Source organism: Bos mutus, chromosome 3 (assembly GCF_027580195.1).
Source record: "Bos mutus isolate GX-2022 chromosome 3, NWIPB_WYAK_1.1, whole genome shotgun sequence".
Classification (NCBI taxonomy): Eukaryota; Metazoa; Chordata; class Mammalia; order Artiodactyla; family Bovidae; genus Bos; species Bos mutus.
Window position 1 is genome coordinate 90,148,618 of NC_091619.1, and position 27,105 is coordinate 90,175,722.

The 27,105-nt window shown below is 41.9% G+C and overlaps 2 protein-coding genes across 5 annotated transcripts in view; one reads left to right on the top strand and one right to left on the bottom strand.

Moving 5' to 3' along the window:
- Window positions 1-5,861: 5,861 nt before the first annotated feature.
- On the bottom strand, window positions 5,862-26,921 carry LRRC42 (leucine rich repeat containing 42). Its single transcript, XM_070368008.1, has 8 exons — window positions 26,739-26,921; window positions 20,586-21,072; window positions 13,685-13,816; window positions 12,107-12,225; window positions 10,423-10,511; window positions 10,118-10,231; window positions 7,806-7,890; window positions 5,862-6,358 (listed from the first exon to the last, which is right to left on the bottom strand). Exons 2-8 carry the CDS (start codon window positions 21,056-21,058, stop codon window positions 6,084-6,086), a joined length of 1,287 nt encoding a protein of 428 aa, XP_070224109.1. The 5' UTR covers window positions 21,059-21,072; window positions 26,739-26,921; the 3' UTR covers window positions 5,862-6,083.
- IFT25 (intraflagellar transport 25) overlaps window positions 26,911-27,105 on the top strand; it is a 75,470-nt gene continuing 75,275 nt past the window's right edge. Inside the window, exon 1 of one of the 4 annotated variants that reach the window (XR_011463714.1) lies at window positions 26,911-27,072. Coding sequence is in view for 2 of the 4 variants with exons in the window: in XM_070368013.1 (XP_070224114.1) it covers window positions 27,060-27,072 (13 nt within the window). In the remaining 2 variants the exon portion in view is untranslated. The remainder of the gene's footprint in view (window positions 27,073-27,105) is intronic. The other 3 variants (XR_011463715.1, XM_070368013.1, XM_070368014.1) reach the window with 3 other exon arrangements.

The window sequence follows — 27,105 nt, forward strand, 5'->3', positions numbered from 1 at the left end:
ATAGCTATGCTACTGAATCAAATCTCTTAATTAGTTCTGGATCCAGAAAAATTATGTTCCCTCTGCCCCAGGAAAGCCCTCCCTCTGAACACAGTTTTGTATTTATTAATACAAGACTCCAGATGATCAAAGCTGTGTTTAACACTAAAAAGGCAGTGGGGAGAATCTCAAGACCAGAGAAAAGAGCTACAAGCTAACTCTGTGTCAAGATGTTAAACTGTGCCAAGCATTTCTATGATTGGAAAGCATTTTTTAAACAGTCCCCATGCTTTCTTATTCTCATGTGTTTTCCCTCTGTCTGGAGGCCTCAGGGGGAGAATCTACTTCTCTGCCCTCGTCAGCACCTAGAGGCCCCCGTTTTCCTTGGTCTGCAGTCCCTTCACTGTAATACTCCGACCTCTTGGCTCTGTCATCACATCTCTCTTTTGACTCTCATCTTCCTGCCTCCCTCTTAGAATGACCCTTGTGATGACAGGACAATCTATCTCAATATTTTTAATTTGAGCACATCTACAAAGTCCCTGTTACCATGTAAAGTAACATTTCCAGAGGTTATGATCTGGACATCTTTGAGGAGGTCATTGTTTAGCCTATCGCAATGAGTATATGAGGGTTTGTTCTATTCCTTTAAATGTTTGAATGAAAAAACAGAACGAAAATACTCCTTTGACCATAAGACCCCAATTACTACAAGAATTTGGAATTTATACTCCTTTGGACTTCCCTGGTGGCTCAGAGGGTAAAGTGTCTGTCTACAATGTGGGAGACTAGGGTTCGATCCCTGGGTTGGGAAGATTCCCTGGAGAAGGAAATGGCAATCCACTCCAGGACTATTGCCTGGAAAATCCCACGGACAGAGGAGCCTGGTAAGCTACAGTCCATGGGGTCGCAAAGAGTCGGACACGACTGAGCGACTTCACTTTCACTTTCCTGTAGTATAGATGGAAAAGACATGGCTTGGGAATTTCTCCTGTAGTTCTTATTACCACCTTATCTCCCATTCTTTTTAATAAACTCCAGTTGGGTTTTTGACATTCACCTTTCCCCCCAACCCAATCAAACCATGGACAACCTCCAACTTGTCAAATAATTTGTCCTCATCCAATTGAAGTACTCACTTCACTATTCTCTTCTTGTCATAGCATTTTCACTTCTAGGCGCATACTCTCCTGGTTTTACCCGTCTTCAACATCCATTCCTCCTCCTTTGCATGATCTTACGTGTGGGAAGGCCCTAGGCTGTGTCTCTTTTCTATCTACACTTCCCCTAGGTGATTCTATACTCTCATGGGCTCCAAATGTCAACCCTATACTACAGAACCCCAACTTTATTTATACCTTCAGTCCTGATGACTTCTCTGAGCTCCAGACTCAAATGTCTGCCTGCCTACTTGAGCATCTCATTACCTCTCTTCAACTTATCTAAAACAGAACTCTTAATTTCCCCACCCACCCCATATCTATTCCTCTCCTGCATTTTCCCATCCATTCAGATGCTCAGGTAAAACCTTAGGAAGAAGTCATTTTTTATTTTACTCCCTCTGTTCCTTCACTCTCTGACATTAAATACATCAACATAACCTATCAGCTCTACCTCCAAAACAGCCTTCTATCTAACCTTTCATCATCATCATCACTGCTTTTGCTATCATCTGGTCCAAGCTGCCAGCATCTCACTTGGGCTCCTTTAAAAGGAGTACATCAATGCTGTATATTGTCACCCTGCTTATTTAACTTATATGCAGAGTACATTATGAGAAATGCTGGACTGGAAGAAACACAGGCTGGAATCAAGATTGCCGGGAGAAATATCAATAACCTCAGATATGCAGGTGACACCACCCTTATGGCAGAAAGTGAAGAGGAACTAAAAAGCCTCTTGATGAAAGTGAAAGTGGAGAGTGAAAAAGTTGGCTTAAAGCTCAACAATTCAGAAAATGAAGATCATGGCATCCGGTCCCATCACTTCATGGGAAATAGATGGGGAAACAGTGGAAACAGTGTCAGACTTTATTTTTCTGGGCTCCAAAATCACTGCAGATGGTGACTGCAGCCATGAAATTAAAAGACGCTTACTCCTTGGAAGGAAGGTTATGACCAACCTAGATAGCATATCGAAAAGCAGAGACATTACTTTGCCAACAAAGGTCCGTCTAGTCAAGGCTATGGTTTTTCCTGTGGTCATGTATGGATGTGACAGTTGAACTGTGAAGAAGGCTGAGTGCTGAAGAATTGATGCTTTTGAACTGTGGTGTTGGAGAAGACTCTTGAGAGTCCCTTGGACTGCAAGGAGATCCAACCAGTCCATTCTGAAGGAGATCAGCCCTGGGATTTCTTTGGAAGGAATGATGCTAAAGCTGAAACTCCAGTACTTTGACCACCTCATGCGAAGAGTTGACTCATTGGAAAAGACTCTGATGCTGGGAGGGATTGGGGGCAGGAGGAGAAGGGGACGACAGAGGATGAGATGGCTGGATGGCATCACTGACTTGATGGACATGAGTCCGAGTGAACTCCGGGAGTTGGTGATGGACAGGGAGGCCTGGCGTGCTACGATTCATGGGGTCACAAAGAGTTGGACACGACTGAACAACTGAACTGAACTGAATGGTCCTGATTACACCTCCCTACTCTACTCTTGCCTGCCCACCCCCCACCCATGATCCATGATCCACACACTGGACCCATCAAGCAGCAAGGATTCACTCTGCAAATTATAAATCAGATGACATGATTTAATCAGAGGCTTTCTGTTACACTGAAGTAAAAGCCAAATTCCATGACCATAAGGCCTAGATGATTTGCCACTTGTCTCTCTCATCTTTTACCACTTGTTCACTGTACACAAGCCACCTGACCTTCACTCTTCCTCTTCTTTCTGTCCCTAGAATGTGCCAAGCATTTGCCATCTCAGGCTCCATACTTGTTCTTTCCTTTCCTCAGAACCTTTTTACCTAGATGTTTGTATGACTAACTCCTTCTTGTCGTACTTCTCAGCTCAAATGTCTCTTCCTCAGAGAGGACTTCTGCAATCCCTAAATTAATTTAAAACTTAACTCTCCCCGTCTCCCTCCCCTAGTATCTCATTACCAGCTCTACTTTATCACTACGTGAACTTAGCCTGTTGACCTACGTCCTGTTAACTTACCTGTCTGTCTCACTTTCCTTGAGTGGAAGCTCCTTTAAGGCAAATACTGTCTTTTGTCTTGTTCAGTGCTGAATCTCCCACACTAGGCACAGGTTAAAAGTTCAATGGATACTTCTTCAAATGAATAAATGAATAGCTCAGCATTTTTTGGAGTAAATGTATGAAAAGAAAATTTGGCCTAATGTCAGATTATGTAATCCTAATAAACTAAAAAATTCTGATTCAGTAAATTTGGATGGGATACAGGAATTTTTAACAAATCCTTAGGAGACTCTGGGGCAGGGAATCACTCACCATAGTTTTTGGGTAACACTGGCTTCCCTGGTGGCTCAGACAGTAAAGAATCCACCTGCAACGCAGGAGACCAGGGTTCAATCCCTGGGTTGGGAAGATCCCCTGAAGGAGGGAATGGCTACCCACTTAACTATTCTTGCCTCAAGAATTTCACGGACAAGAGAAGCCTGGTGGGCTACCGTCCATTGATTTATTCACTCTTGCAAGCTTTATGTAGGTAAGATGGCTTAGTTTTAAAGAGTAAGCTAAGTATTAGCAGAAATGAATCACTTGCCCAAAGTTCATAATTAGTCAGCAAGTGAATTCTAGAAACTAAAAAGTCTAATTTTAAAAACGCAAATCGTACAAGTTAAAATACACGCAGAGATTACCTCATCTATTTTATGCTAGTCGTGATTTCTTAACCTTCATCATTTGTTTCAGTCATTCAAAGCCTAGACTTTCATAACTCTATCTGAATGACTACAATGAACTGTTTGGATCAAACAAAATATGTTTGTTTAAAGGACTTACCAGCAAGGGAAAATGAGAAACTTCAAAGGAAAAAGAAGCTAAAGAAAATGAGATCTTAGTTTCAAAAGTACACTGTATTTATAAAAGAAAAGTAATCAGATGTTGCTTTGAAAGATTTGCCCTCCAAAACGATCAGCATAGGTGGGATGTTTGACGAGTAATCGATGCCACTTTGTGCCACAGCATTACACCACAGCAACAGGTGCCTGGAGATGGTGGGCAGTGATCAAACTAGACTCACGTTTGACTAACAATACGTGCTGAGTTTGACACGTAAGGCTAGTTGTTTGTACTAGGAATCTGGCAAGGTGTGCTACCGTTCACCCAAGTGATACATTAAAGCTCAACTCTACCTCCACAACAAAAAATCTGCACTGAATCTGCCTTTTCACTGGATAAATTTCAGATATCAGAGCTTTTGATATGACTCTAGGCAACAGGCAGCCACATTTACAAAGGGAGCACCTTGCCTTGCTCTGAATAGCAAACAGAACACGTCAGATCCAAGATCTAATTATATTAAAATCCTGGTTAAACTCCAGAGCATTTCCAGATGTCAAGTCTGTTACACCAAGTTCCTAATTCCTAAGGTATTCTCTCCCTTCCTTTTACTAGCCAGTAGGTCTTGCTTTAAGTTCACCTTTTATGGATGGAATATGGTCTGGAGCAGCACTGTCAAACAGAAATACAACGCAAATCATGAAAGCAAGTCATGTAAATTTTCTAGTAGCCACATTAGAAAACTTACCATTTTAACATTTAATCAACATGGAAAAATGGAGATTATTTTTCATTCATACTTTTAGGCTCTGATTCTGATATTCAGAATGCATTTTACAGCACACTTCAACTTGGACTAGCTGCAATTCAAGTGGTCAAAAGTCACACGTGAGTAGAGACCACTGTATCGGACAGTGAAGGTCTAGGGCCTTGTTACTCCAGGTGTGGCCCTTAGCATCATCTAGGACTCTGTTAGAAATGTTGACTGTCAAGTCTAACTCCAGATCTACTGAATGAGAATCTACAGTTTAAAAAGATCCCCAGGCAATTTGCATGTACAATAAAGCTTGAGAAATACTGGTTTAAGGAGTCATGCGTCTCAGGTTCTTAACCTGTCAAATGGAGGTGATAATCCTTACTTGGTAGGACTACTGTGAAGATTCTTGGTTTACTTAATAGACTTTTAATAATGAGATTGGCAAGGGGATCCAACCAGTCCATTCTGAAGGAGATCAGCCCTGGGATTTCTTTGGAAGGAATGATGCTAAAGCTGAAACTCCAGTACTTTGGCCACCTCATGAGAAGAGTTGACTCATTGGAGAAGACTCTGATGCTGGGAGGGATTGGGGGCAGGAGGAGAAGGGGACGACAGAGGATGAGATGGCTGGATGGCATCACCGACTCGATGGACATGAGTTTGAGTGAACTCCGGGAGTTGGTGATGGACAGGGAGGCCTGGCGTGCTGCGATTCATGGGGTCGCACGACTGAGCGACTGAACTGAACTGAATAGTTGAGATTTTAATGAATGGTTACTCTTATTAAAGAAGGCAATGTAATAGAATTGACCTTAGAGCTGGACAGGATGGAATATAAATTTGGGTTCTTTCAAGCTCTGGACCTTCCACAACTCATTTAACTTGAGGCTGAGTTTTCGTAACTATCTAAATTAGGGTTAATGCCTACCTTCAACAACTTACTGTTGTTGTCAGGTTGGGGCATGGCACATGGGAGGCATTCAGTAGTGGCTGCCATTCATATACACGTTTATACGTACATCCTACTGGCTGGGCCAAACTAGAGTAGCAACAAATGACACTAAGCTGCCTTAGTTCCCATGGCCTTCCATCCCAAACCAAAGTGTTACTTCTTGTGGCTCCAGTGTATATTTCACAAGGAGACCCTAAGGACAGCAAAAATGTTTATTTGAAAAAATTACTATGTATTGAAAATATACATTAGAAATTATTACAGACTTCCATAGCATTCCCCTCCCCCACCACAAAAGTAGAAATAATCGCTTGCTATGCTAATGCCATAGGTAAATTCAAACAAAAAGGAAAACATTATCAGCCCCCCTTCCTCATACATTAGCACTGGAAGGGGAGGTGGTCAACTTATATTTGCCAATCAATACGAATTTAGCAAGTCCCAGTCTTCAACAGCAAGACACACATATTTCTGCTTTGAAGTCTGTGAAGAGCTGCTCTGTTCCTTCTCTGGCTCCTCGAAAGCTCTCTTCTTGCTCTTCTTTGACTCCTGGCTTGACAGGGCTTCGTGTTTCAACAGTGGCCCATGGCAGTCTGCGGCCTTCTCTTTATAGAACTGGAGCTTCTCAGAAGAGTTCATGTGGGCCTCTGTCAGAGGATACTTCCCTGGGGCTTCTGTTCGAGCCCGCTTCCCATCTGTAAGGATGACAGAGGGAAGGGTGATGAGCTTACTATGCCAGCTGCCAATGCCTGCCCAAGCCCAGAAAAATGATCCAACGGAAGTGACAAGAGGCCCAAACAGGGTGAGTCTGGATTCATTTTCCCCGCTTGTGTGTGCCTTATAAAGTAATTTACAGCATATGCACCAGCACAGGTTGAGGGTATGTACTCAGAGAGATCACAGATTTACAGTCAAATCTCAGATCTGCCACTTCTTGGATAAATGACCTTGGGTAAGCTACTTGTCTAAGATTCAGTTTTCTCAGATAGGGATATAAAACCTACTTCATAAGGGTGACGTGAAGATATAAGAAGTAATATATGGTGCTTAGGACAATGCTTGGCACAACAGTGAAAGCTCAAAAAATGTCAGCTATTACTACTCAGAATCTGGACTTGACTCTGTCTTCTAAGACAGCCAAGTTTGCAGCAAAACTCTAGCAAATGATACAACTTTATTCTCTATCTTTTGGTATAGAATAAATGTTTTTTTATTTTTCTACTTTTATTTTCCCTTCACTTTAATTTTATCCTTTAACTCCTTTCAGAAAAAATTATGGTAAAATACACATAACATAAATTTAGCATGCTAATCATCTTTGAGTGTATAGTTCTGTGGCATGAAGTACATCCACATTGCTCTGTAAACATCACCACCATCCATCTGCAGAACTTTTTCAGCTTGGCCAAACTGAAACTTGGTACGGTAACTCCCCACCACCCGTCACCTCAGTCCCAACAACCATCATTCCACTTCCTGTCACTATGAACTTGACTATTCTAGGGACGTCGTAAGACTCACACATCTGTCCTTTTTTTTTTTGGCCACAGCACGCAGCATGTGGGATCTTAGCTCCCTGACCAGGGATCGAATTGTGCTGGCTGCACTAGAAGCGCAGATTTTTAACCACTGGACACCAGGGAAGTCCCAACATCTGTCTTCTGTGACTGGTGTATTTTACTTAGCAAGATGTCTCTATAAATTTCACCCATGTTATAGCAAGTGTTACAATTTCCTTCCTCCTTAAGGCCAAATGATATTCCATTGTATGTAAATACTACATTTTGTTTATCCATTCATCTGTCGATGGACACTTGGGTTGCTTCTACTTTTGGCTATACTTTAATTCCTTTTTAATGTTCTGTTTTCTATTTTTGTATCACTGCAAATCTTTTCTGGAACAAGACGGGATATATATAAACACATATGTACGTATATACATACGCTTAATAAGTTATTTTCCTGGTGCTGGTGCTCAAAGCTAAGTGTGAACTTACACTATAAGCCATGTTGACAGAGTATAAATCTTGGTGATCTAATTAAGTCAATATGATCATAATTAATCTTCCCACTGAGTGAAGGTGAACTAAGTGCCCAAATAATCTAAGGGCGAAACACTCCAAAGGAAAGGGAATTTCTCACAGAAGTGCTGAGCTGCTGTTCGAGACTCCAAGGTTTCTTGCGGCTTCATAGCTTCCAGAGTCACACGCTCCCACTGCAGAACAATCTAATAAAATGTATTTGGAAAGATGTGAAGCCAAACAAAATCTCGAGTTTTTAATCTCAAGCTTTCCTTGTTCCCAAGTCCTCTCTTTCCATAATACAACCCCCCTGTGGTAACCTTACTTCAGACTATGATGAGTCTCTATTCCAATCTACAAATAAACTGCATGTACTTTACTAAAATTTGAAACCTTAGTCATAATACTTTTCACACATTCCTAGGCCCATTTTCACACCTTAGACTATACCAACTGTAATTCAAACTCTTGTACGTGTGTAAAATAACCACATTTCCATACTTTCTCAGGATACTTCATGATCAGTTTCCATTTTTTAAAACTGCTACAAATGTATTAATATATTTATTATAAGTTACTACAAATTCTTTTGAAAAATCTGGCTTAGTAGAAACTACACATAAATAAAGAAAAGACAACAATTATTAGTATTTCACATATACCATAAGTAACAAGAGCTTTAAATTCCACACTCTCATTATGGTATGTAATGAAATAATCATAAAGACAGACAAACATTTGCAAGACATAGAAGCAGCACAACACACAGTTTAAGAAATCAGTTCCAGAGTTAGCTCTGCCTTTACTAGCCAGGGGACCCTTGGCAAGTGATTTAACGGAGAAATTCTGAGACAGACATGGGGATGTAAAGGGACTCCTGTTAGATGGCCTCATTTTTCTGTGTCACCTGCTGAGAATGAGGCAGGAGAATGGAGTCAGCCTGTAACAGTTTCAATAAGAGAGCAATGGAAGACAGATAAAGCACCGCTGCCACGTCCTAGGGGCCTAGCTGGGGCTGCATGGGGCGAGGCTGTATGCAGCCTCAACTTACTTTCAGTCCAAGCTGCTAGTTATTTTACTTCATCCCTAGCTTTGCAAGAGAGGTCCTGGTTTCTCCATTTTAGAGATGAATAAACAGAGCCCAAAACTGCCTTAAGTTGTATACCTACTGGGTTGCTGAGCCAGGACCCCAAACTCAGGCCTCTGACTCTCCAGCCTATGCTCTTTCCACCATGTCACCTGCTACCATAACCAAACCACTCCGAGCCCGTACATGACCATCCCATACCTGCCCCAAGTCCACTGGATGTATCCAGGACTCTTTCAGCGCTACAAACTTAGTCTGACAACGGATGCATGTAATGATTTCAGCATGCATTTACTGGACAAACTTCAAAGTACTTCTGAAACACTGACTCACCAGCACGCCTTCATGCTTACCTATAAGGAAGTGATGCTATCATGAGGTGGCTGGATAGGTCCACCACCATGCATTACAGAGCGCAGCCAAGGAAGGATCCAGAACAAAAAGCTCAGTGGGTCCTCCAGGCCTCCTCCAATCAACACTGGTTTAAAGTATCTGAAGGCAACAGGCACCAACCACAGGCAAGCTGGCATCTACTGGTGCTCTACTACTTGGTTACCTTCTGAGTGCCTACTTTAGTCTGTACTTTACCAACTTGAGGAAGACCATCAAGAAGGTAAGACAGCATCAAAGCAAAGTTCAGCGAAGAAGCTGATAATGGGAGGGCACAGTCTGCTCAAACTAGCATGGTCTGATCTGAAAACATGGCCTCAGTACGTGCCACCAGCGTTTCCACCTGTACACGAAGGGTATCGGCTTCAATAAGTTGGACTAAGTGAATTTCCCTGAATGGGTCATCCAAGACCTCTACCTTCCCAGAAACAATAGCTCTCTGTACATAAAATACAATTTTTAAACCTAAGAAAGAAAGAGAATGGGAGCACTAAAGATTAAAAAAAAAAAGACATTTCCTTACTAAGGAGAGTTAAGAAATTTGCCCCCTAAATGGGAAAGAGTTAGACTTGAATTTTAATCAGTGTAACTGTTCTCTTTTTCTGGTACACACATAGCTAAGAGAATCTCTCCTGGAGTTAGATCATACTGTTTTTTTTTTGCATAGCAAGCAAGAATTCATTTATTTTCTGAGTCACTTATAAGAAGGCATTTTCTTCTAGGTCCAATAAGGATGAAGCACAGTCTAGCGACCAGAGCATGAGATGTAAGGACTAGCATCTAACAACTTTTCTCAAGTAACTGGGTTAGTTACAAGTCATCAGTGTCTCAAGTTTGACTGAAGATGACAGTTCAGCCGAAGAATACCAAGAGGATTAGCATCTATTCGAGTGTTGAATAAGACACTTGGAATTTATGAAGCCATATTAACTGTAGAAGAGAAAAATCTGCCTTACCTGATCAGCCCAGCCCTCTGTCTTGCAGTTACTGTGATCAAATTCCTTCAAAGGCACTTTGGAGTGAACGAGGCCGATGTGGGTCTGAAGCTTGTGTTTGACAGCTTTGATGTCCTAGTGAGGGAAGAAAGAAATGGTCAGCACAATCAACGCAATGGTCAGCACACACAAGGGCAACACCGAACTTGTTCTCAGTAGGAAATAAACTCTATCATAGATACCAGCCCTTTCTGAATGTCGATTAGCAGAAGCAAAATACCAAACTGTATGTTTGTGAAAGTAAGAGAAGGGAACAGAAATCCTACCTTGAGTCCAGTCCCAGAGATATCTAAGCAGTTGAGTTTTCTAAAAGAAAAGAGGTATCCAATTCCTGCATCTGTTATCTCAGGGTTACCTAGATGTCAAAAACATAGGTGGTATTCTGTTACAGTTATAAGTATTGTTAAAATGCCAATAATAAGCTCAAGAAAAAAGGCCAAACAATGATAAAATATAAAATATTGAGAGAACAAACTTTTCAGAGTAAATTAAATATGGGAATCTATCTTTCCTATGAAGAGTCACACGAGATGATCCTTAAGATCTTTTATAGCTCTAAACTTCTAGGAGTTGGGGTTTAGCAGAGAAATTAGTGAACCAGATAGCTACTCCAAAGGGTTTAATTTGGAACCACATAAAAACAGCATATTCAAAACATGTATATTAAACATGTATATACACAGGTATATTAGACTTTGTTCATAGCCACTTCACCTCCAAAGTAAAAGATTTTAATAAGATTTTCAAGAATACTTAGACACAAAGACTATCACTGTCTTATTAACCTGCATTAAAAAAATATATTTATTTTTGGCTGTGCTGGGTCTTTGTTTTTGTGCTGGGTAGCACGGGTTTTTCTCCAGTTGTGGCGAGGTGGGGCTACTCTCTAGTCACAGTGTGCTGGCTGCCCGATGCGCTGGCTTCTCTTGCTGTGGAGCACAGGTTCTGGGGCATGCAGGCTTCAGCAACTGTGGTACACGGGCTCAGTAGCTGTAGCCACTGGGCTCCAGAGTACAGGCTCAATAACTGCGGCACATGGGCTTAGATGCTCAGCGGTACCTGAGATCTCACAAACCCGTATCTCCTGCATTGGCAGGTGGATTCTTTACCACTGAGCCACCAGGGAAGCCCTGCATTTTTTAAAAACAATCCTTTCTCACACTGAATCTTCTCATATCAGAGAGAAGTGCATTTACCACTGGGTCCTCAAGAGCATGAGCACAGTGCTGGCACATTGCAGACACTCAAAAAAAAAATCTGCTAAATGAATATACTTCCCGGGGAGGAAGGGAGGGCGTTTTTGTCTTCATCTTACAGAAGCCAAAACCAAGGCTCAGAGAGTTTAAATAACTTGCCCAAGGGCACACAGTAGCGGAGCAAGGAGTGTCCTCTGACCTCAAACACCTGCTTTCGCTACTCTTTTTTTTTTTTTTTCGTTACTCTTTTGACACTAACCATCCTGCCACATATTCAATACATGCTCAGTTAAATCATAACTCATCTTATAATCTTTCCACTACTGGAGTCAGTATCTGGTTCATCTTGAGTAAGCACCAAAATTGTGAATTTACCAGATCCTTACCAAGAAATTATTGATAAAAATGACCTAGCTGACAGACACTATCAATCAGCAACTCAAAAATAAGTAAAAATGAGTCACATGTCCTCTGCGCTGTGAATATACAGTGAATATGACCTCTCTGCAGAGAATAAGCAGCATGAGTGAATCCTTAAGGGTTTTTACTGCCCTACAGAGTGGAACCATGGCAGGAAAGGTATCTGGCTAGGAGATAACCGTCTCCGGCTTTAGTCCTGCTCTGCCACTAACTTGCTAGGGCACCTAAGAATCACCCCTCAATTTTATCAGCTCTCAGACAAAGGGGAAGAACTAGTTGATTTCTAAGTCCATTCTTCCAATATTAATCATCTATAACTTCTAACAGAACTTACAAGATAAATCTAATAACGACAGATTTTCAAGGCCTCTCTTCATCACTCGAACTGGTGCCGTCATTTTCCGCACCCCGGCATCAGATAAACAATTATCCTTCAGGCGGAGTTGAGTTACACTAGGAAACAAAGTCCATGAGTAAATTACTTAAAGAGCATTTGAAAAAACCCAGTTATGAGAACATTTTCATAAATTTCATTTAAAAATGTATCTTCTAACCCTTGTTATTTCACACTTAATGCATTTAACAGAATTAAAGATCCTTTGATGCTGTTTCAGTTACTGTGTGAGGGTTGAGACCAAAGAAGCATGTAGTACTAGCCTCAGATGGTAGAGGGCACCATGGTGGAATGAGGTAAGCAGGGACTTCATTAGGATAAATACACTTGTTTCACACAAAAACTGCATTCTTGACAAATGTGTCAAAAACATTCTAAGTGTTGGGACAGTCTGCTAAAGAACTCCTATGAGAATCCTCCATATAAAGCACAATTCTTTCATTCTAATATTTTATAAATCCAATTTTCAGAATGGATTTATAAGGTATAGCCATCAGATCAGATCAGATCAGATCAGTCGCTCAGTCGTGTCCGACTCTTTGCGACCCCATGAACTGCAGCACGCCAGGCCTCCCTGTCCATCACCAACTCCTGGAGTTCACTCCAACTCACGTCCATCGAGTCAGTGATGCCATCCAGCCATCTCATCCTCTGTTGTCCCCTTCTCCTCCTGCCCCCAATCCCTCCCAGCATCAGAGTCTTTTCCAATGAGTCAACTCTTTGCATGAGGTGGCCAAAGTACTGGAGTTTCAGCTTTAGCATCATTCCTTCCAAAGAAATCCCAGGGCTGATCTCCTTCAGAATGGACTGGTTGGATAGCCATAAGGCGATCCATTCAGCTAACCTGTAACTGGTGTTTTAATGTGCTCCACTGTCCCACATGCAAGAAATCGGAACTTTTATCAACCTCACATAAAAATACCTTTCTACAGGGCAGTATGTCGGTGTCACTTCCTAGGCAGGCCTGAGGGAAAAGACTAGACTCAGGTTTGTAGTGCTTTTGTCCTTCTGGGTATTTATGAAACCATAAAGGAATCCATCTGGCCTTCTCTTTGCAAGCCAGACTGAGATCAGTCGGACTATTTATGAAGGGTGTGAACTGGGTGATTTCTTTAAATTATGGTTCTTGAAAATAATTTCTATGGCTGTCTTTTACTAGTTCACTTTTTAAATGATTTACAGCTCAATGACAGTTAAAATAGAAAATGATAATGATTGCAAAAATTATATAACTTCTCATCTCTTGCTAGAATGAATCAGGGCAAAATCATTTTTCAACCCAGGTAGTGTCAAGTACTGCATGTCGAAATAAATTTTATTTAGATAAAAGAACCTACTGACTTACTTTCCTTACCTGTCCAATCAACATTGCTTGTATCAAGTAAATGGAGACTGAAAATATTTTAGAAAAAAAAGTTAGCAAACACACACAGGACTGGGAAGTAATTAACATCCTTCCCACTGGATCACCCTTTAAAAAACAAAACAATTCATTTACAAATGGTGGTAGGTCAATACCTAGACAGGGCCTCATTGGTGAGATGTTCTAGAAGTTCATGCTCATCTCCAAGCTTGCAACAGGAAAGATCCAGACAGGTCAGCTCCCGGAAAGACTTAATCTCCTCGAGTTTTTCTGAAATCACCAGGTATCTGTAGGGCATGGACAGCAATCAACAGCTTTTCTTTTCCTTCTTTTAAAACATCACCAAATGAGGCTTTGTAATACATCAACATTCCATCAGGACAAGATACAACGTAATAAGCAGACTTTACTGATTACTATGTAGGCACAGGTTATAAAAACTTTAAATTTTAAATATATAAAAACATACAAGCAAAGGCAAGACACAAGAGAAAATATCTGCTTTGTTAGAAGTCAGACCTTGGGGTCAGTGTTGGGAGTTTTTCAGAGAATTTCCAAACTTCAGGATACTCATAATTTTAATCACTCATTCTTTTAAGGTTGCTTTTTACTTAATGCTAAATATCTAGTGCTTTGAAAACTGGAACAGGCCAAGAATTCTGGATTCTAACCTGTACATGCCCAACAACATACCACATCAAAGATTTATTTGTCACATCAGGTTTTATCTTTCCTACTTGTTTGGGTAGTTGCCCACTCCCCGGTGCCACAGTTAGCCTGCTAACTTTATTCCAAAGTTATGTGCAGCATGACTACGACAAGGACTCATTCCAAACTAGACGGTTATTAAGACAAACCTGTGAGCACGGACACTTTAATTACACTGGGCACGAGGCCAGACTGCTATCATGGAGTATCAGAAGGCCTCTGGAGAGGAAGAGATTAAAAAGACACTGCTGTGGTCTCCACCCTGCTTTCTAGTTGTTCATCTATTTCATATGAGGTCAGCAAGAAAAAATGAAAAGGGATTAGAAGTGACAGGAAACAGGAGAGGAGCCTAAAAAAAAAACAGAGAAAGGGAAACGCCTGTGGCAAGAGCATGCCTTTCTCATCCATTTTCCTCATAGACGTCTAGAAGTTTTCATAGTGAGATGGTTCACTAGGATCAGTGGGCTTATATTTAAAAGTGTTCACATTTCTCTTCTGTCACCAGGATCATAATTATCAAAAAGAGCACTGAATAATCCAAGGACAAGAAGGGCGTCAGATCTATTTTCTGCCTACTTCCAATCAGAATAAGATACATTGAAGCTCATCACTGGCCTGACTGCTGGGTACAGATGGCCTGGGGCATTGATACCCCCTCTAAGCTGCCTGGTGACCAAGCTCAGCTGGGTACACAAATGAGCCTTATTTACTCAGACATATTTTAATTACACTGTAAATAAAGCTCCTGTTTTCCATCTTCCAATCATAGAGTTGAAGTGGGTTAATGGGGATTTGGGGGATTAATGGCAATTAGAGAAAGGAAAACACACATCCTTTGGTCAATTAACTAAAAGATTTTTAGGAACTGTGAGACATGGGTTCTCTGGGAAGGCACAATGATGTATAACATGATTCACAAACATTACAAAAATCAAGACGAAGAAACGAAACGTGCAAAGCCACAGACACTAGATGCTTATCTAGGACACAAATGAAGTTCTAGGGTCTTGCTGAAAATTAATCTTCCAACTTTCCCTTCAAAAAGTTCTGAAGAATATAATGGAGAAGCAACAGAACGAACACATTTTAGTGTCAGACCTGAGTTTGGATTTCAGCAAGGCTAATGTCAGACTTTATTTTTGGGGGCTTCAAAATCACTGCAGATGGTGACTGCAGCCATGAAATTAAAAGACGCTTACTCCTTGGAAGGAAAGTTATGACCAACCTAGATAGCATATTGAAAAGCAGAGACATTACTTTGCCAACAAAGGTTCGTCTAGTCAAGGCTATGGTTTTTCCTGTGGTCATGTATGGATGTGAGAGTTGGACTGTGAAGAAAGCTGAGCACCGAAGAATTGATGCTTTTGAACTGTGGTGTTGGAGAAGACTCTTGAGAGTCCCTTGGACTGCAAGGAGATCCAACCAGTCCATTCTGAAGGAGATCAGCCCTGGGATTTCTTTGGAAGGAATGATGCTAAAGCTGAAACTCCAGTACTTTGGCCACCTCATGCGAAGAGTTGACTCAGTGGAAAAGACTTTGATGCTGGGAGGGATTGGGGGCAGGAGGAGAAGGGGATGGCAGAGGATGAGATGGCTGGATGGCATCACTGACTCGATGGACGTGAGTCTGAGTGAACTCCGGGAGTTGGTGATGGACAGGGAGGCCTGGCGTGCTGTGATTCATGGGGTTGCAAGGAGTCGGACGCGACTGAACTGAACTGAATTACTTGTATGATTGTAAGAAAGTTATTTAACCTGTGCAAGTCTCAATTTCTCCAGCTAGAAAATGGAGCTGATGATTATTTTAAGGATTATTAAGAAAATTAGAAAAAAAAAGTTTCAAAAGTAAACAGCATCTTATAGGCCCTCATTAAATGGTATGTGTGCTTGTACTAAGTCATGTACGACTCTGTGAGGCTATGCACTGTAGCCTGCCAGGTTTTTCTGTCCAGGGGATTTCCCAAGCAATAATGCTGGAGTGGGTTGCCATTTCCCCCTCCAGGGGGTCTTCCCTACCTGGGTCGAGCCCGAGTTGCCAGCACCTCCTGCATTGGCAGGCACATTCTTTATCACCGAGGCACCTGGGAGGCCCCATTAAATGGTAATAGCTATTACTTCAGTCACAAAGGGTGATATTTTAAGGAAAACATACTTGCCTCCTGTGACCGTCAATGGGATTAAAAATCAGAGGGAAGAGACGGTTTTACAGGTTGAAACATATAGACAGTTTTCTCCTTTTGGCAGGCAGCTGTGACCCAACCCCAAACAGCAAGTGCCTGCACTAAACCAATTACCTTATTTTTCAATTCTGGTAAAACCTTTGTTGCTGCAGCTTCAGCTGGGAATTGCAAATGCAAACCCAAATCTCCTGCCCTCTTCCTATTTCCCTTCAGGGATTCAAAAGGAGAAGGCAAGTTTTCAATCACAACTGAAAATCCTACCCCTATATTTGGATAAGACAGCACTGTCTGATTACTTATTTGGAATCGTTGCAATAAAATGAGTCAAGAGATTGTTAAAAATGTTTCTTATATTTTTCTGATTATAAGGAAAACATTCCTTGGAAAAAAACTAAAATCTAGAAAATTATAAGGAAAATTAAAACCAATTTCAATTCCATTATCTAAATTACATTTCAGTGGGCTTCCCTCTTTTCCCCGCTATATATGCAATGCATATAAAATTTTCTGTTTTTTCACAAACAAAATTGGGATCATATATGTAATTTTAATTATTCTTTTTCATTTGTTATATAATGAACAATTTACCACATCATTTTAAATGATCTTTGGATATTATCTTAACAGTTACACGATTACTTAGTTTCCTCTTGTTGGATATTCAGCTTCCAGGTTTACATTATTACAACTAGTACTACATTGAACACCCTTACGTAAAGTATTTGTTCTCATATTTGATGATCACATTAGAAATTAGAACAGACTCTTGATACAATGATACAGATGATTTTAAACAAATGATACAGATATTTTTAAGGCTTTTGCTACATACTGCCAAGTTGCTTTCCAGAAATGCTACATTATGTGCTCATTAAATGTGAATGAAAGTGCTATTCTCATCCAATTTGACCAGTGGAACAGTATGCAGACATCACATGGGATAAAAAGCATTTTCCCCATTGTAAGGATTACCTAAGCTATAATGGTAAATGGAGGAAAAAGCAGAATACAAGTTATAGAGTATATTCACAAATGTACAAAGATACATTATTTGAAATGATTACCATGAAGGATCTCCAGTATTCTTGCCTGGGAAATTCCAGAGAGAGAGGAGCCTGGCAAGCTACAGTCCCATGGGACTGCAAAGAGTCTGACATGACTTAGCAACTAAACCACCATCACCATGAATGATGGAACTATAAACTTTATTAAACAGTTTTATGTTTCTCAAATAGTATGTATTTGCCTTTATAAAATAATTTTAGAACAATATTTATATCATAACTATTTTTCATTGTTCTAATTTTTCCACAATGAACATAAATAACTTGGAATAAAAAATGAAGGAGTAAAATGTACTTTTTCCCTTCTTTTTATCATATGCCTCTTGGTTCATTCAGTTCAGTTCCTTAGTCATGTCCGACTCTTTGCGACCCCATGAACCGCAGCACACCAGGCCTCCCTGTCCATCACCAACTCCCGGAGTTCACCAAAACTCATGTCCATTGAGTCAGTGATGCCATCCAACCATCTCATTCTCTGTCGTCCCCTTCTCCTGCTGCCCTCAATCTTTCTCAGCATCAGGTGGCCAAAGTACTGGAGTCTCAGCTTCAACATCAGTCCTTCCAATGAATATTTAGGGCTGATCTCCTTTAGGATGGACTGGTTGGATCACTTTGCAGTCCAAGGGACTCTCAAGAGTCTTCTCCAACACCACAGCTCAAAAGCATCAATTCTTCGGTGCTCAGCTTTCTTCACAGTCCAACTCTCACATCCATACATGACCACTGGAAAAACCATATAGCCTTGACTAGACGGACCTTTGGACAAAGCAATGTCTCTGCTTTTTAATACACTGTCTAGGTTGGTAATAACTTTCCTTCCAAGGAGTAAACGTCTTTTAATTTCATGGCTGCAATCACCATCTGCAGTGATTTTGGAGCCCAAAAAAATAAAGTCTGACACTGTTTCCCCATCTAATTGCCATGAAGTGATGGGACCAGATGCCTTGATCTTGGTTTTCTGAGTGTTGAGGTTTAAGCCAACTTTTTCACTCTCCTCTTTCACTTTCATCAAGAGGCTCTTTAGTTCTTCTTCACTTTCTACCGTAAGGGTGGTGTCATCTGCATATCTGAGGTTATTGATATTTCTCCCGGCAATCTTGATTCCACCTTGTGCTTCTTCCAGCCCAGCGTTTCTCATGATGTACTCTGCATATAAGTTAAATAAGCAGGGGGACAATACACAGCCTTGAAGTACTCCTTTTCCTATTTGGAACCAGTCTGTTGTTCCATGTCCAGTTCTAACTGTTGCTTCCTGACCTGCATACAAATTTCTCAAGAGGCAGGTCAGCTGGTCTTGTATTGGCATCTCTTTCAGAATTTTCCAGTTTATTGTGGTCCACAGTTGAAGGCTTTGGCATAGTTAATAAAGCAGAAATAGATGTTTTTCTGGAACTCTCTTGCTTTTTTGATGATCCAGTGATGTTGGCAATTTGATCTCTGGTTCCTCTGCCTTTTCTAAATCCAGCTTGAACATATGGAAGTTCATGGTTCATGTATTGCTGAAGCCTGGCTTGGAGAATTTTGAGCATTACTTTACTAGCGTGTGAGATGAGTGCAATTGTGTGGTAGTGTGAGCATTCTTTGGCATTGCCTTTCTTTGGGACTGGAATGAAAACTGACCTTTTCCAGTCCTGTGGCCACTGCTGAGTTTTCCAAATTTGCTGACATATTGAGTGCAGCACTTTCACAGCATCATCTTTCAGGATTTGAAATAGCTCAACTGGATTCCATCACTTCCAGTAGCTTTGTTTGTAGTGATGCTTCCTAAGGCCCACTTGACTTCGCATTCCAGGATGTCTGGCTCTAGGTGAGTGATCACATCATCGTGATTATCTGGGTCGTGAAGATCTTTTTTGTACAGTTCTTCTGTGTATTCTTGCCACCTCTTCTTAATATCTTCTGCTTCTGTTAGGTCCGTACCATTTCTGTCCTTTATTGAGCTCATCTTTGCATGAAATGTTCCCTTGATTTCTCTAATTCTCTTGAAGAGATCTCTAGTCTTTCCCATTCTATTGTTTCCTCTATTTCTTTGCACTGATCGCTTTTGGTTAGCCTTGTTTTAATGGTCATATTGATTGTGCATCTTAAAAGTAAGCTGCCTTTCACATTTTGAATGACAAAAATTCACATAACGGTATACTATACGGCTATTTTAAAAATCTACACAGATTTTTGGCAAATAATTTTGAAAATATGTGAAAGAGCAAAGTGCTTAATAGTGTGAGCACTATGTTGCATTTGTATAACGAAGAGGAGAGCTATATATGCATGGGTATGTACAGAGTATTTCTGGAATTATGTAAAGAAAACTGGTAACAGTAGTTGCCTCTGGGAAAGAGCAAAGGAGAGAGATGGAAGGAAGGCTTATGTTTCACCTTACACCCTTTTGTGTTTGTGTTTAAGTCCTTTTCTGTGTAATTTTTTTCAAGGTTTTCTTTTTAATTAGTAGATGCCTTGAAAGTTATTTTACATGATAGTGGTATAAGAAATTTAAATAAGTCAATAAAAGTGTATGAGCAAAGGCAATCATAAGAGAAAACACATGCTCTGTTAGAAAATAGATGGTGGTTCTCGCGTTGGGACCTTATTGAAAATTTCTAAACTTTAAGATACTTGAAATTTTAGTCACCTCTTCTTCGAAAGCTGCTTTTTATCTAATGTTCAATATCTAATAGTCTGAAAACTGGAACGGAGAGGAGAATTCTGGGTACTAATCTTCACATCCCCGAGAGTATACCAAGAGATATCTGGCAGATCACACCTTGTCTTTCCTATTTTCTCCTACTAGAAAAGTTGGTAGATGAGTATTTTCTATCTAATGAAAGAGCTGTGGCAATCAACTAATCCTTATAAAGTGTTTTCAAAATAAATAAATTAAAAAACAAAAACACTAACAAAAACAAAATAAAGCTAAGTGCTATCTGGGAGGGTGAGGGAAGGGAGAAAGACAATGATTTTTCTCAAAATGGCCTACCACTTCATGTTTGAAAATTCTAAACTCAAGTGCTGTTTGATGGGGGGAGCCCCCAAGCCCACTAAGTCCCAGAACCTGACAGAATCAACACACCCAACAAAACGCTCACTATCATAATCAGAACACCCACCTGTTTCGCAAACACAAGGAGCAAAGCACCAGACTTCCATAGGCCTCAGTGAACTTCTGTAAAGCCCTCAGCCCCGCACCGGGCTCTGTGAATTTCTGTCTGGCTTCAGCAGCAGAGAACAGCTTTTCAGCAATCTGCTCAGGAAAGCCGATAAGGGAATCAATGTGGTCAACATTGTCAGAGATGAAGCCCAGGACAAGGCTGAAGAGGGATTTGGCAGAGTACCGAAGATTTCCCTCCCGGGTGTATGTGAAGATGAAATGATCAGTCTTCTCTTTCTGTGCAGTGTCATCTTCCCTGTTCATGCAAAGCTCCACAGAAAAGCCTTTGGGAAACAGTCTAAAAGGCCTTGGCTTCTGCAGGCTACTCCTAACATCATCCAAGGCCAGATTGACCATGTGCAGTTGCCCATTTTCTCGCACGTAGATGGGCCCTGAGTCCAGATGGTTTTCTGAGTTGAGGTAGTACGACATTGCCTTGGTTGTGACTGTAAAAGCAAGGTACAAGGGAAGAAAACCCAATTAAAATGCCATTTGTAAAATGTAACTTCACCATGCTGTGCCCAGAGCTTTATGAGCCTACCAGGCAGGCCCTCTGGCTGCTCTGGTGAATCAAAGCTTACCAGTTGCCTGTGAACCCTGGCACTGGAGGCTGCATCTGTTACCTTGACCTGGAAAGCCCGTTCCTGCTCTTCCCTTTCTTGTCTGTCTGGTGAAGTCCTATTCATCTTTCAAAAACCAGCTCAAATCTCATTTCTAAAATTCACTCTAGGGTCTCCCTGTTGGTTCAGTGGTCAAGAAACCACCTGCTGATGCAGGGGGCATGGTTTCAATCCCTGGTCTAGAAGATTCCACATGCCTCAGGGCAACTCACCCATGTACTGCAACTACTGATCCCACTTATCCTACAGTCCATGCTTCTCAAGGGAGAAGCCACCACAGTGAGAGGCCTGAGCACCACAATGAGAGAGCAGCCCTGGCTCGCCACAACTAGAGTAAAGTTCACTGAGCAACGAAGACCCAGCACAGCCAAAACTAAATAAGTAAATAAATAAATAAAGTTCACTCTAAGAGAGTTATCATAGAAGTGGAAGACAGTCACTGGCAAGGAAAGTCATGGTAGCACAGCAGACAGTAGCAAAACAACTGAGAATAATCCCAGTGTCCAACGAGGGTGTTATTACAGAAATGTTACATGCACACCACGGAATGTTACACGTCCATCAAAATGATACAATTTTTATTGACTTGCAAGTTATAAATATTAATAGTAACATGTAGAATTTACTATTTGTATTTTAAAATATGTTTTCACACAGAACAAAGGCTAGAAACTAATAACTCCCTTCCTTGTTACCCTGGCACCTTCCACACGTTTATTACGCTTGGCTCGCATTTCTGCTAATTTATTTCTAGGCGTGTCCTGCTGATTTGAGCTCCTTGAGAGCAGAGATCATGTTTAATTCATTCACCCTAACACAGTGCTTTGGCATGTAGTAGTCCCTGAGCAGACAGTCATGGAACTAAAGTTTACTCTTTTACAAAACTTTACACAGAACACAAGGAACACATTTTTTTTTTTTTTGTATCCACAAACAAAGACCTCCATCACAAGACCTAACTAAAATCTATTAAGCTGAGATGCTAGATCCAAGGGCTAGAATAGTTAGCTCTCATTCCTTAATTTCTTCAGTTAACTGGCACTGCTGAGGTAAGGCAAAATATCAAAAACAGCAGGATATTTATGCAATCATGTGGATGACATTTTATGCCCAAGTACTAATTGGAATAAATATTTGCTTTCCTGAGGAATGGTGAGATTTCAAAGTATTTGAGAAATTGCCATGCTAGATAAAATGAAGTATGATTATCACTGTTACAATTTTTAGGTAAAATTTAATATAATACAGGTCAAATAGCTGCTATTATCTCTAAAAGACAGATTGACTTTTAGAGTGAACCAACCCAGCTTTGTCTGCATTAATGCAGGGCTAGAATGTAGCTCTGAATTCACCCACTTAAAAGTGTCAATCAATCAAGTCAGTGATCAAAAATGCTGACGCTGGGAAGATAAACAGTGATCCTGTTGCAGGCATCAGTATGATCCATGTTTCTCCAGAGGATAATTATGTGTGTAAAAGTACACCAGAAAAGAGGGCCCTGCCACGCCACGCCCAAGAGCTCATTCTTTCCTGCTCATCTTATGCTTTATTCTCTGGCCAAGCCATACTACCCAGGTTAAGTTGGCTGTGTTCTCTCGTCCCAGTGGCCTTTGTACATCCTGCTCCCTTTGGCTGGAACATCCTTCTCAGCTGCCCTGACCTAGCTGATTCCTGGTTCTCACTAACAGCTAGCTCAACCTCACCCCTCTCCTGGGAAGACTTCCTAACCCCTGCCCTAGTGCACGTCTCTCTGGTTTTTCCAGAGCACCAAGGTCTGTCTCTTTCTATACAGCACTTAGCACTGTGTACTGTCTGTTCACTTGTTAATATTTCCAAAGTTGTGAGCTCTTTGAGGGCAAGGCACTTGTTGGATTCATCTCTCTTTTTTCAGGCCAACACAATGCCTAGCTTGAGTAAGCCCTCAGTAGATATTTGCTGAACCAAACGAGAGGAAGAGACCTCAGAAGAACAGACTTAGGGCTCTGAGCTGCAGGGCCTGCTGATACTGTTGCTAGGAGCCAGCTCCTCTTCCAGGCAACAGCTGCAGGCTCCTCCCCCAACTTGCCAGACCCTTTTGCAGGTGGTAGAAGCAAAGAGCATGATGGGAGTATATTGTTACTGGTACTACCAGGGAGGGGGGAAAAAAAGAATCTAAAAAACAGAAGAAAAAAAAAAAATCCTGTCACAGTGCCAACTCTCATAACCCATATTCTTGCCAGTATTCAGTGCCTCTGCTAAGGTGATAATTTTACTTATTCTAAGCTTTTCTTCTAGGGGTAAGCATGTGGTTCCTTCAATCTCAGAGAGTTTAATTCTGATGAGGAGACAAAGCAGATCCCCTTTGGTCTTCTCCTCTGGACTTGAACATTCATAGTCCTTCTCTACCTGTAGACCTGGAAGTAGATACCAGGCATAGCCCCACGTAAGAATGAACTGATTTTAAAAGTGGAAAGACAAATTCTATGGAAGTTAACACAAGGAATCAGCACACTATAAAACCCCTGGCAATGAAACAGGGTCTGCTCATATGTAGCAACCCTAGCCATCACTCCTAATAGTGCCGCCCATAGATTCTAGGGTAAAACAAACCGATGAATGGAGGACCACTTCCGACGAAAATCAGAAAACTGATTCCATCCAGCAGAGGGCACAAGAAGTCGGGGACCAAAGTGAAGATGCTAACCCAGGCTGCCAAAAATCCCAGCAGCTTCTGCTTCCACAGATTTTTTTTTTTTTTTTCTTTTTTGGACCTTAGTTCCCTGATCAGGGACTGAACCCAATGCGCCCCTGCATTGGGAGTGCAGAGTCTTAACCACTGGACTGTCAGGGAAGTCTCACATGAATCATTTTCAAAACAGACATAGTTCTGGCTATATTTTACCTTTACTTTTTTACTTAAATTACTCATGAAATGCTAGTTCTCTTTCTAAATGATGAAAAAATCAAATAATTCCTGAAGAGTAAAACCTACATCATTTGTCCAGAGATGCCAAGGGCTCTCTGTTCTTCAACTATGGTACCTAAGGAACGGACCATGATCAGGAAATTCCAGGGACCTTTGATTTTTACTACTAAATTTGTGCATCTTGCTCCCAACAAGGAGCAAGCTTCCTAAGAGTTTCTGAGGTACCATAAAATGATCTAAGAATTATATTAATGTTTAAGCCTTTCAAAGTTAAGAACTGTAAAGGCAAGAAAATTCCAAAGTTTCTGTAACTTGGCTCTGCTTGTTCCTGGCTATTATACAGAGTGGTCTATTATAAGGGACAGAGTCTATTATCAGGAGACAGAGCCTGTTCTGTATCATGGCAAAAATCCTACACGAACTGGAAAATTAATTAGTATGTGAAAGAATAACAATGTTCAGTGAAGGTCTGTATTAGCTATATTTCATATTAGAGCAACAGAATAACAAGGTAGCCTCTGATAGTTTTCCAGCCTGTCTCTGGAGAGGTGGTTTTGTAACCCATAAAATCTCATAGAAAACTATTACAATAGTACATGTTCTAGTATTTGGTCACCACAAATGAGCCATGAACATGTCATTTCATCAAATGAATAAAACGTAGCCTTACTACATTAAAAATTCAGTTCTCTATTGCCTCTTCGAATAAGAGGCAAGATAAAATAAGTGATGACTAAACATGGCTTTTTAGAACTTGAAGCCAGTTCACCAAGCAAGAACCATGACTATCCAGTAGAGGGGACTGGAAAGATGGAGTCAGGGAAGCAGACTACAGGAGACAATTAAAATTGTGAGCTGAGCCTACAGTTATGCAATTTGAAAAGAAAAAGAAGAAAACACCTAATTTTAGTAGGTAAAGTAAGACAGCAATCTCTCAGTAATAATAAGCCATAGTAAGACTATGATGATAATAATAGTGGGTGTGATAGCTCCCACTGAGTTGCCAAGCACTGTTAGGTACTATATTAAATGCAGTTCTCAACAATCCTATGACGTAAGGTTCGCCATTTAATAAAGGGGCTCAGAGACTAAAGTAACTTACTTAAGAAACAGAACTAGTAAGTGGCAGGGCCAGAATTCAATCTCAAAGCTGTATCACTCCAAAAGCTCAAGCTCTTTTCACTGCATGATGCTGTCTCTCAAGAATAAAAATATGACATCAGCTTTAAGGATAAAAAAAAAAATGTTAAAAATTAATCTCACCCACCTGTTTGAGCCCTCTGGTATTCACTGACTCAAGCTGGGGAGGGGGGGTGAGAGAGGGCAGAGATAAAAAAAAAACAGTGGACATCTGAGAAAAGAGTTGGTGGGAACTGAGCCAGGACAATAGCTACACTGAGGCTTTCCCTCTTTCCTCTGCCAGGGCAGAAATTACCCATATCCACACACCAGGAAAACATCTGTCACTCCATGGCCTTCATCCCAAGGCTGCAGACACCCTCGGTTTACTTGAAAATGCAGTATTCTTAAGCAAATGTCTAACATAAAAACATGAACGGAAACTAGTTCCAAACCACCAATAACCAAGTAACAATCTTAGGTTTATTGTTCTGGATCACCACCATTATTCAATTCTCAATTCATTTCTTTTGTTTTATAACTTGCACTTGCCTACCTGCCTTCTCTCCCATACCTAGCTCCTTATTTGCCTCTTAGGAGAGGCCAATCTCTCCTACATCCTGACATCTGACAGTTTTTCTACCGGCCAACTGTAGAGCTTCTCACACAAAATCCACTCTCTGCACCAAAAATCCTAATCCTCTCCTTTCACCCACTCCCAACTCCCCTGCCCTCAACTCTCAAACCTCACGCCCTTCCAATCTTTCCATGATCCTTCTGAATGTGGCTCCCGGTGGCCCAGATCCAATCACACCTTCACCTGGCTCTCCCTCCTCCCACCGCACCATTCCACCCCCACCCTCCCTAACCCCCTGCACTCTTTCTCTGTCCTTTATCACGTAGTCTTCCCTTCCTCCCACTCTCTGAGATTCCCTCTCCTGGGACTCCAAACTCTCCATCTTTTCCCTCCTCTTCTGCCCTCAACCTTCAAAATCTCCTTCCTTCATGACTCAATGTCCAACTTCACAGTCCACAGCCCCAACTTTTCTCCCCTGCCCCCAAACCCCACCCTCTCTCTTATTCTAATCCTAGATCCTTTACTCCTAGCACTCCTCAAATCCCCTTCCCTCTCCCCCTCCCCAGTACTGCAATTCTCCATTTCTGTCTAAATTCCCATGCGTGACCCTCCCCAAGTGCACCCAAGCTAATCCTGCTCCCTCTTCCCACCCAGGCCCCGAACGAACCTCAATTCTCACCCGCCCCATACCCTAGCCCAGCATCAACTCCACCCATAAACCCATCTCTGACACCCCTAGATCCTCACCCTCACATCATTCACCCAACCACACCCCAGCCCCGACCCTCTCGGTCTTCCCCTCCCCTCTCCCACCCCTCCCTCAAACCCCACACCCGCCCCCACTCGCAGCCCCGGGATCCGTGAGCGGCCCAGCCCGCGGCCGCCACCTACCTGTGCCCCTGTCTGGGGCAGCCAGCGGCAGCTCCTCTGTGGCGGCTCCCTCCTCCTGCCGCGCGGCTGAGGCGGGGAAGCGGTTCCGCGCCCCCGGCACAAAGCTAGGGAAGGTGGGACACAGAGTGGGAGGGAGTAAGGAGGGGGCTGGGGGCGACCTGGCGCCGTGAGACCGCGGGGCCGGCGGGGGCGGGCGGGGGGGAAGACTGGGCAGGGGAGGCGCGCCTGCGCGAGACCCGGCATGAGGGGCGGGGTCGGACTTGGAGGCGGGGCCGGGCCCAAGGCCGGCGACCTGAGGACCTAGGGGTCCGAGCTGGAGCTATGAGGACTGCGCGTGCGTGCTCGCGCGAGAGGGGTCGCTTGGGTC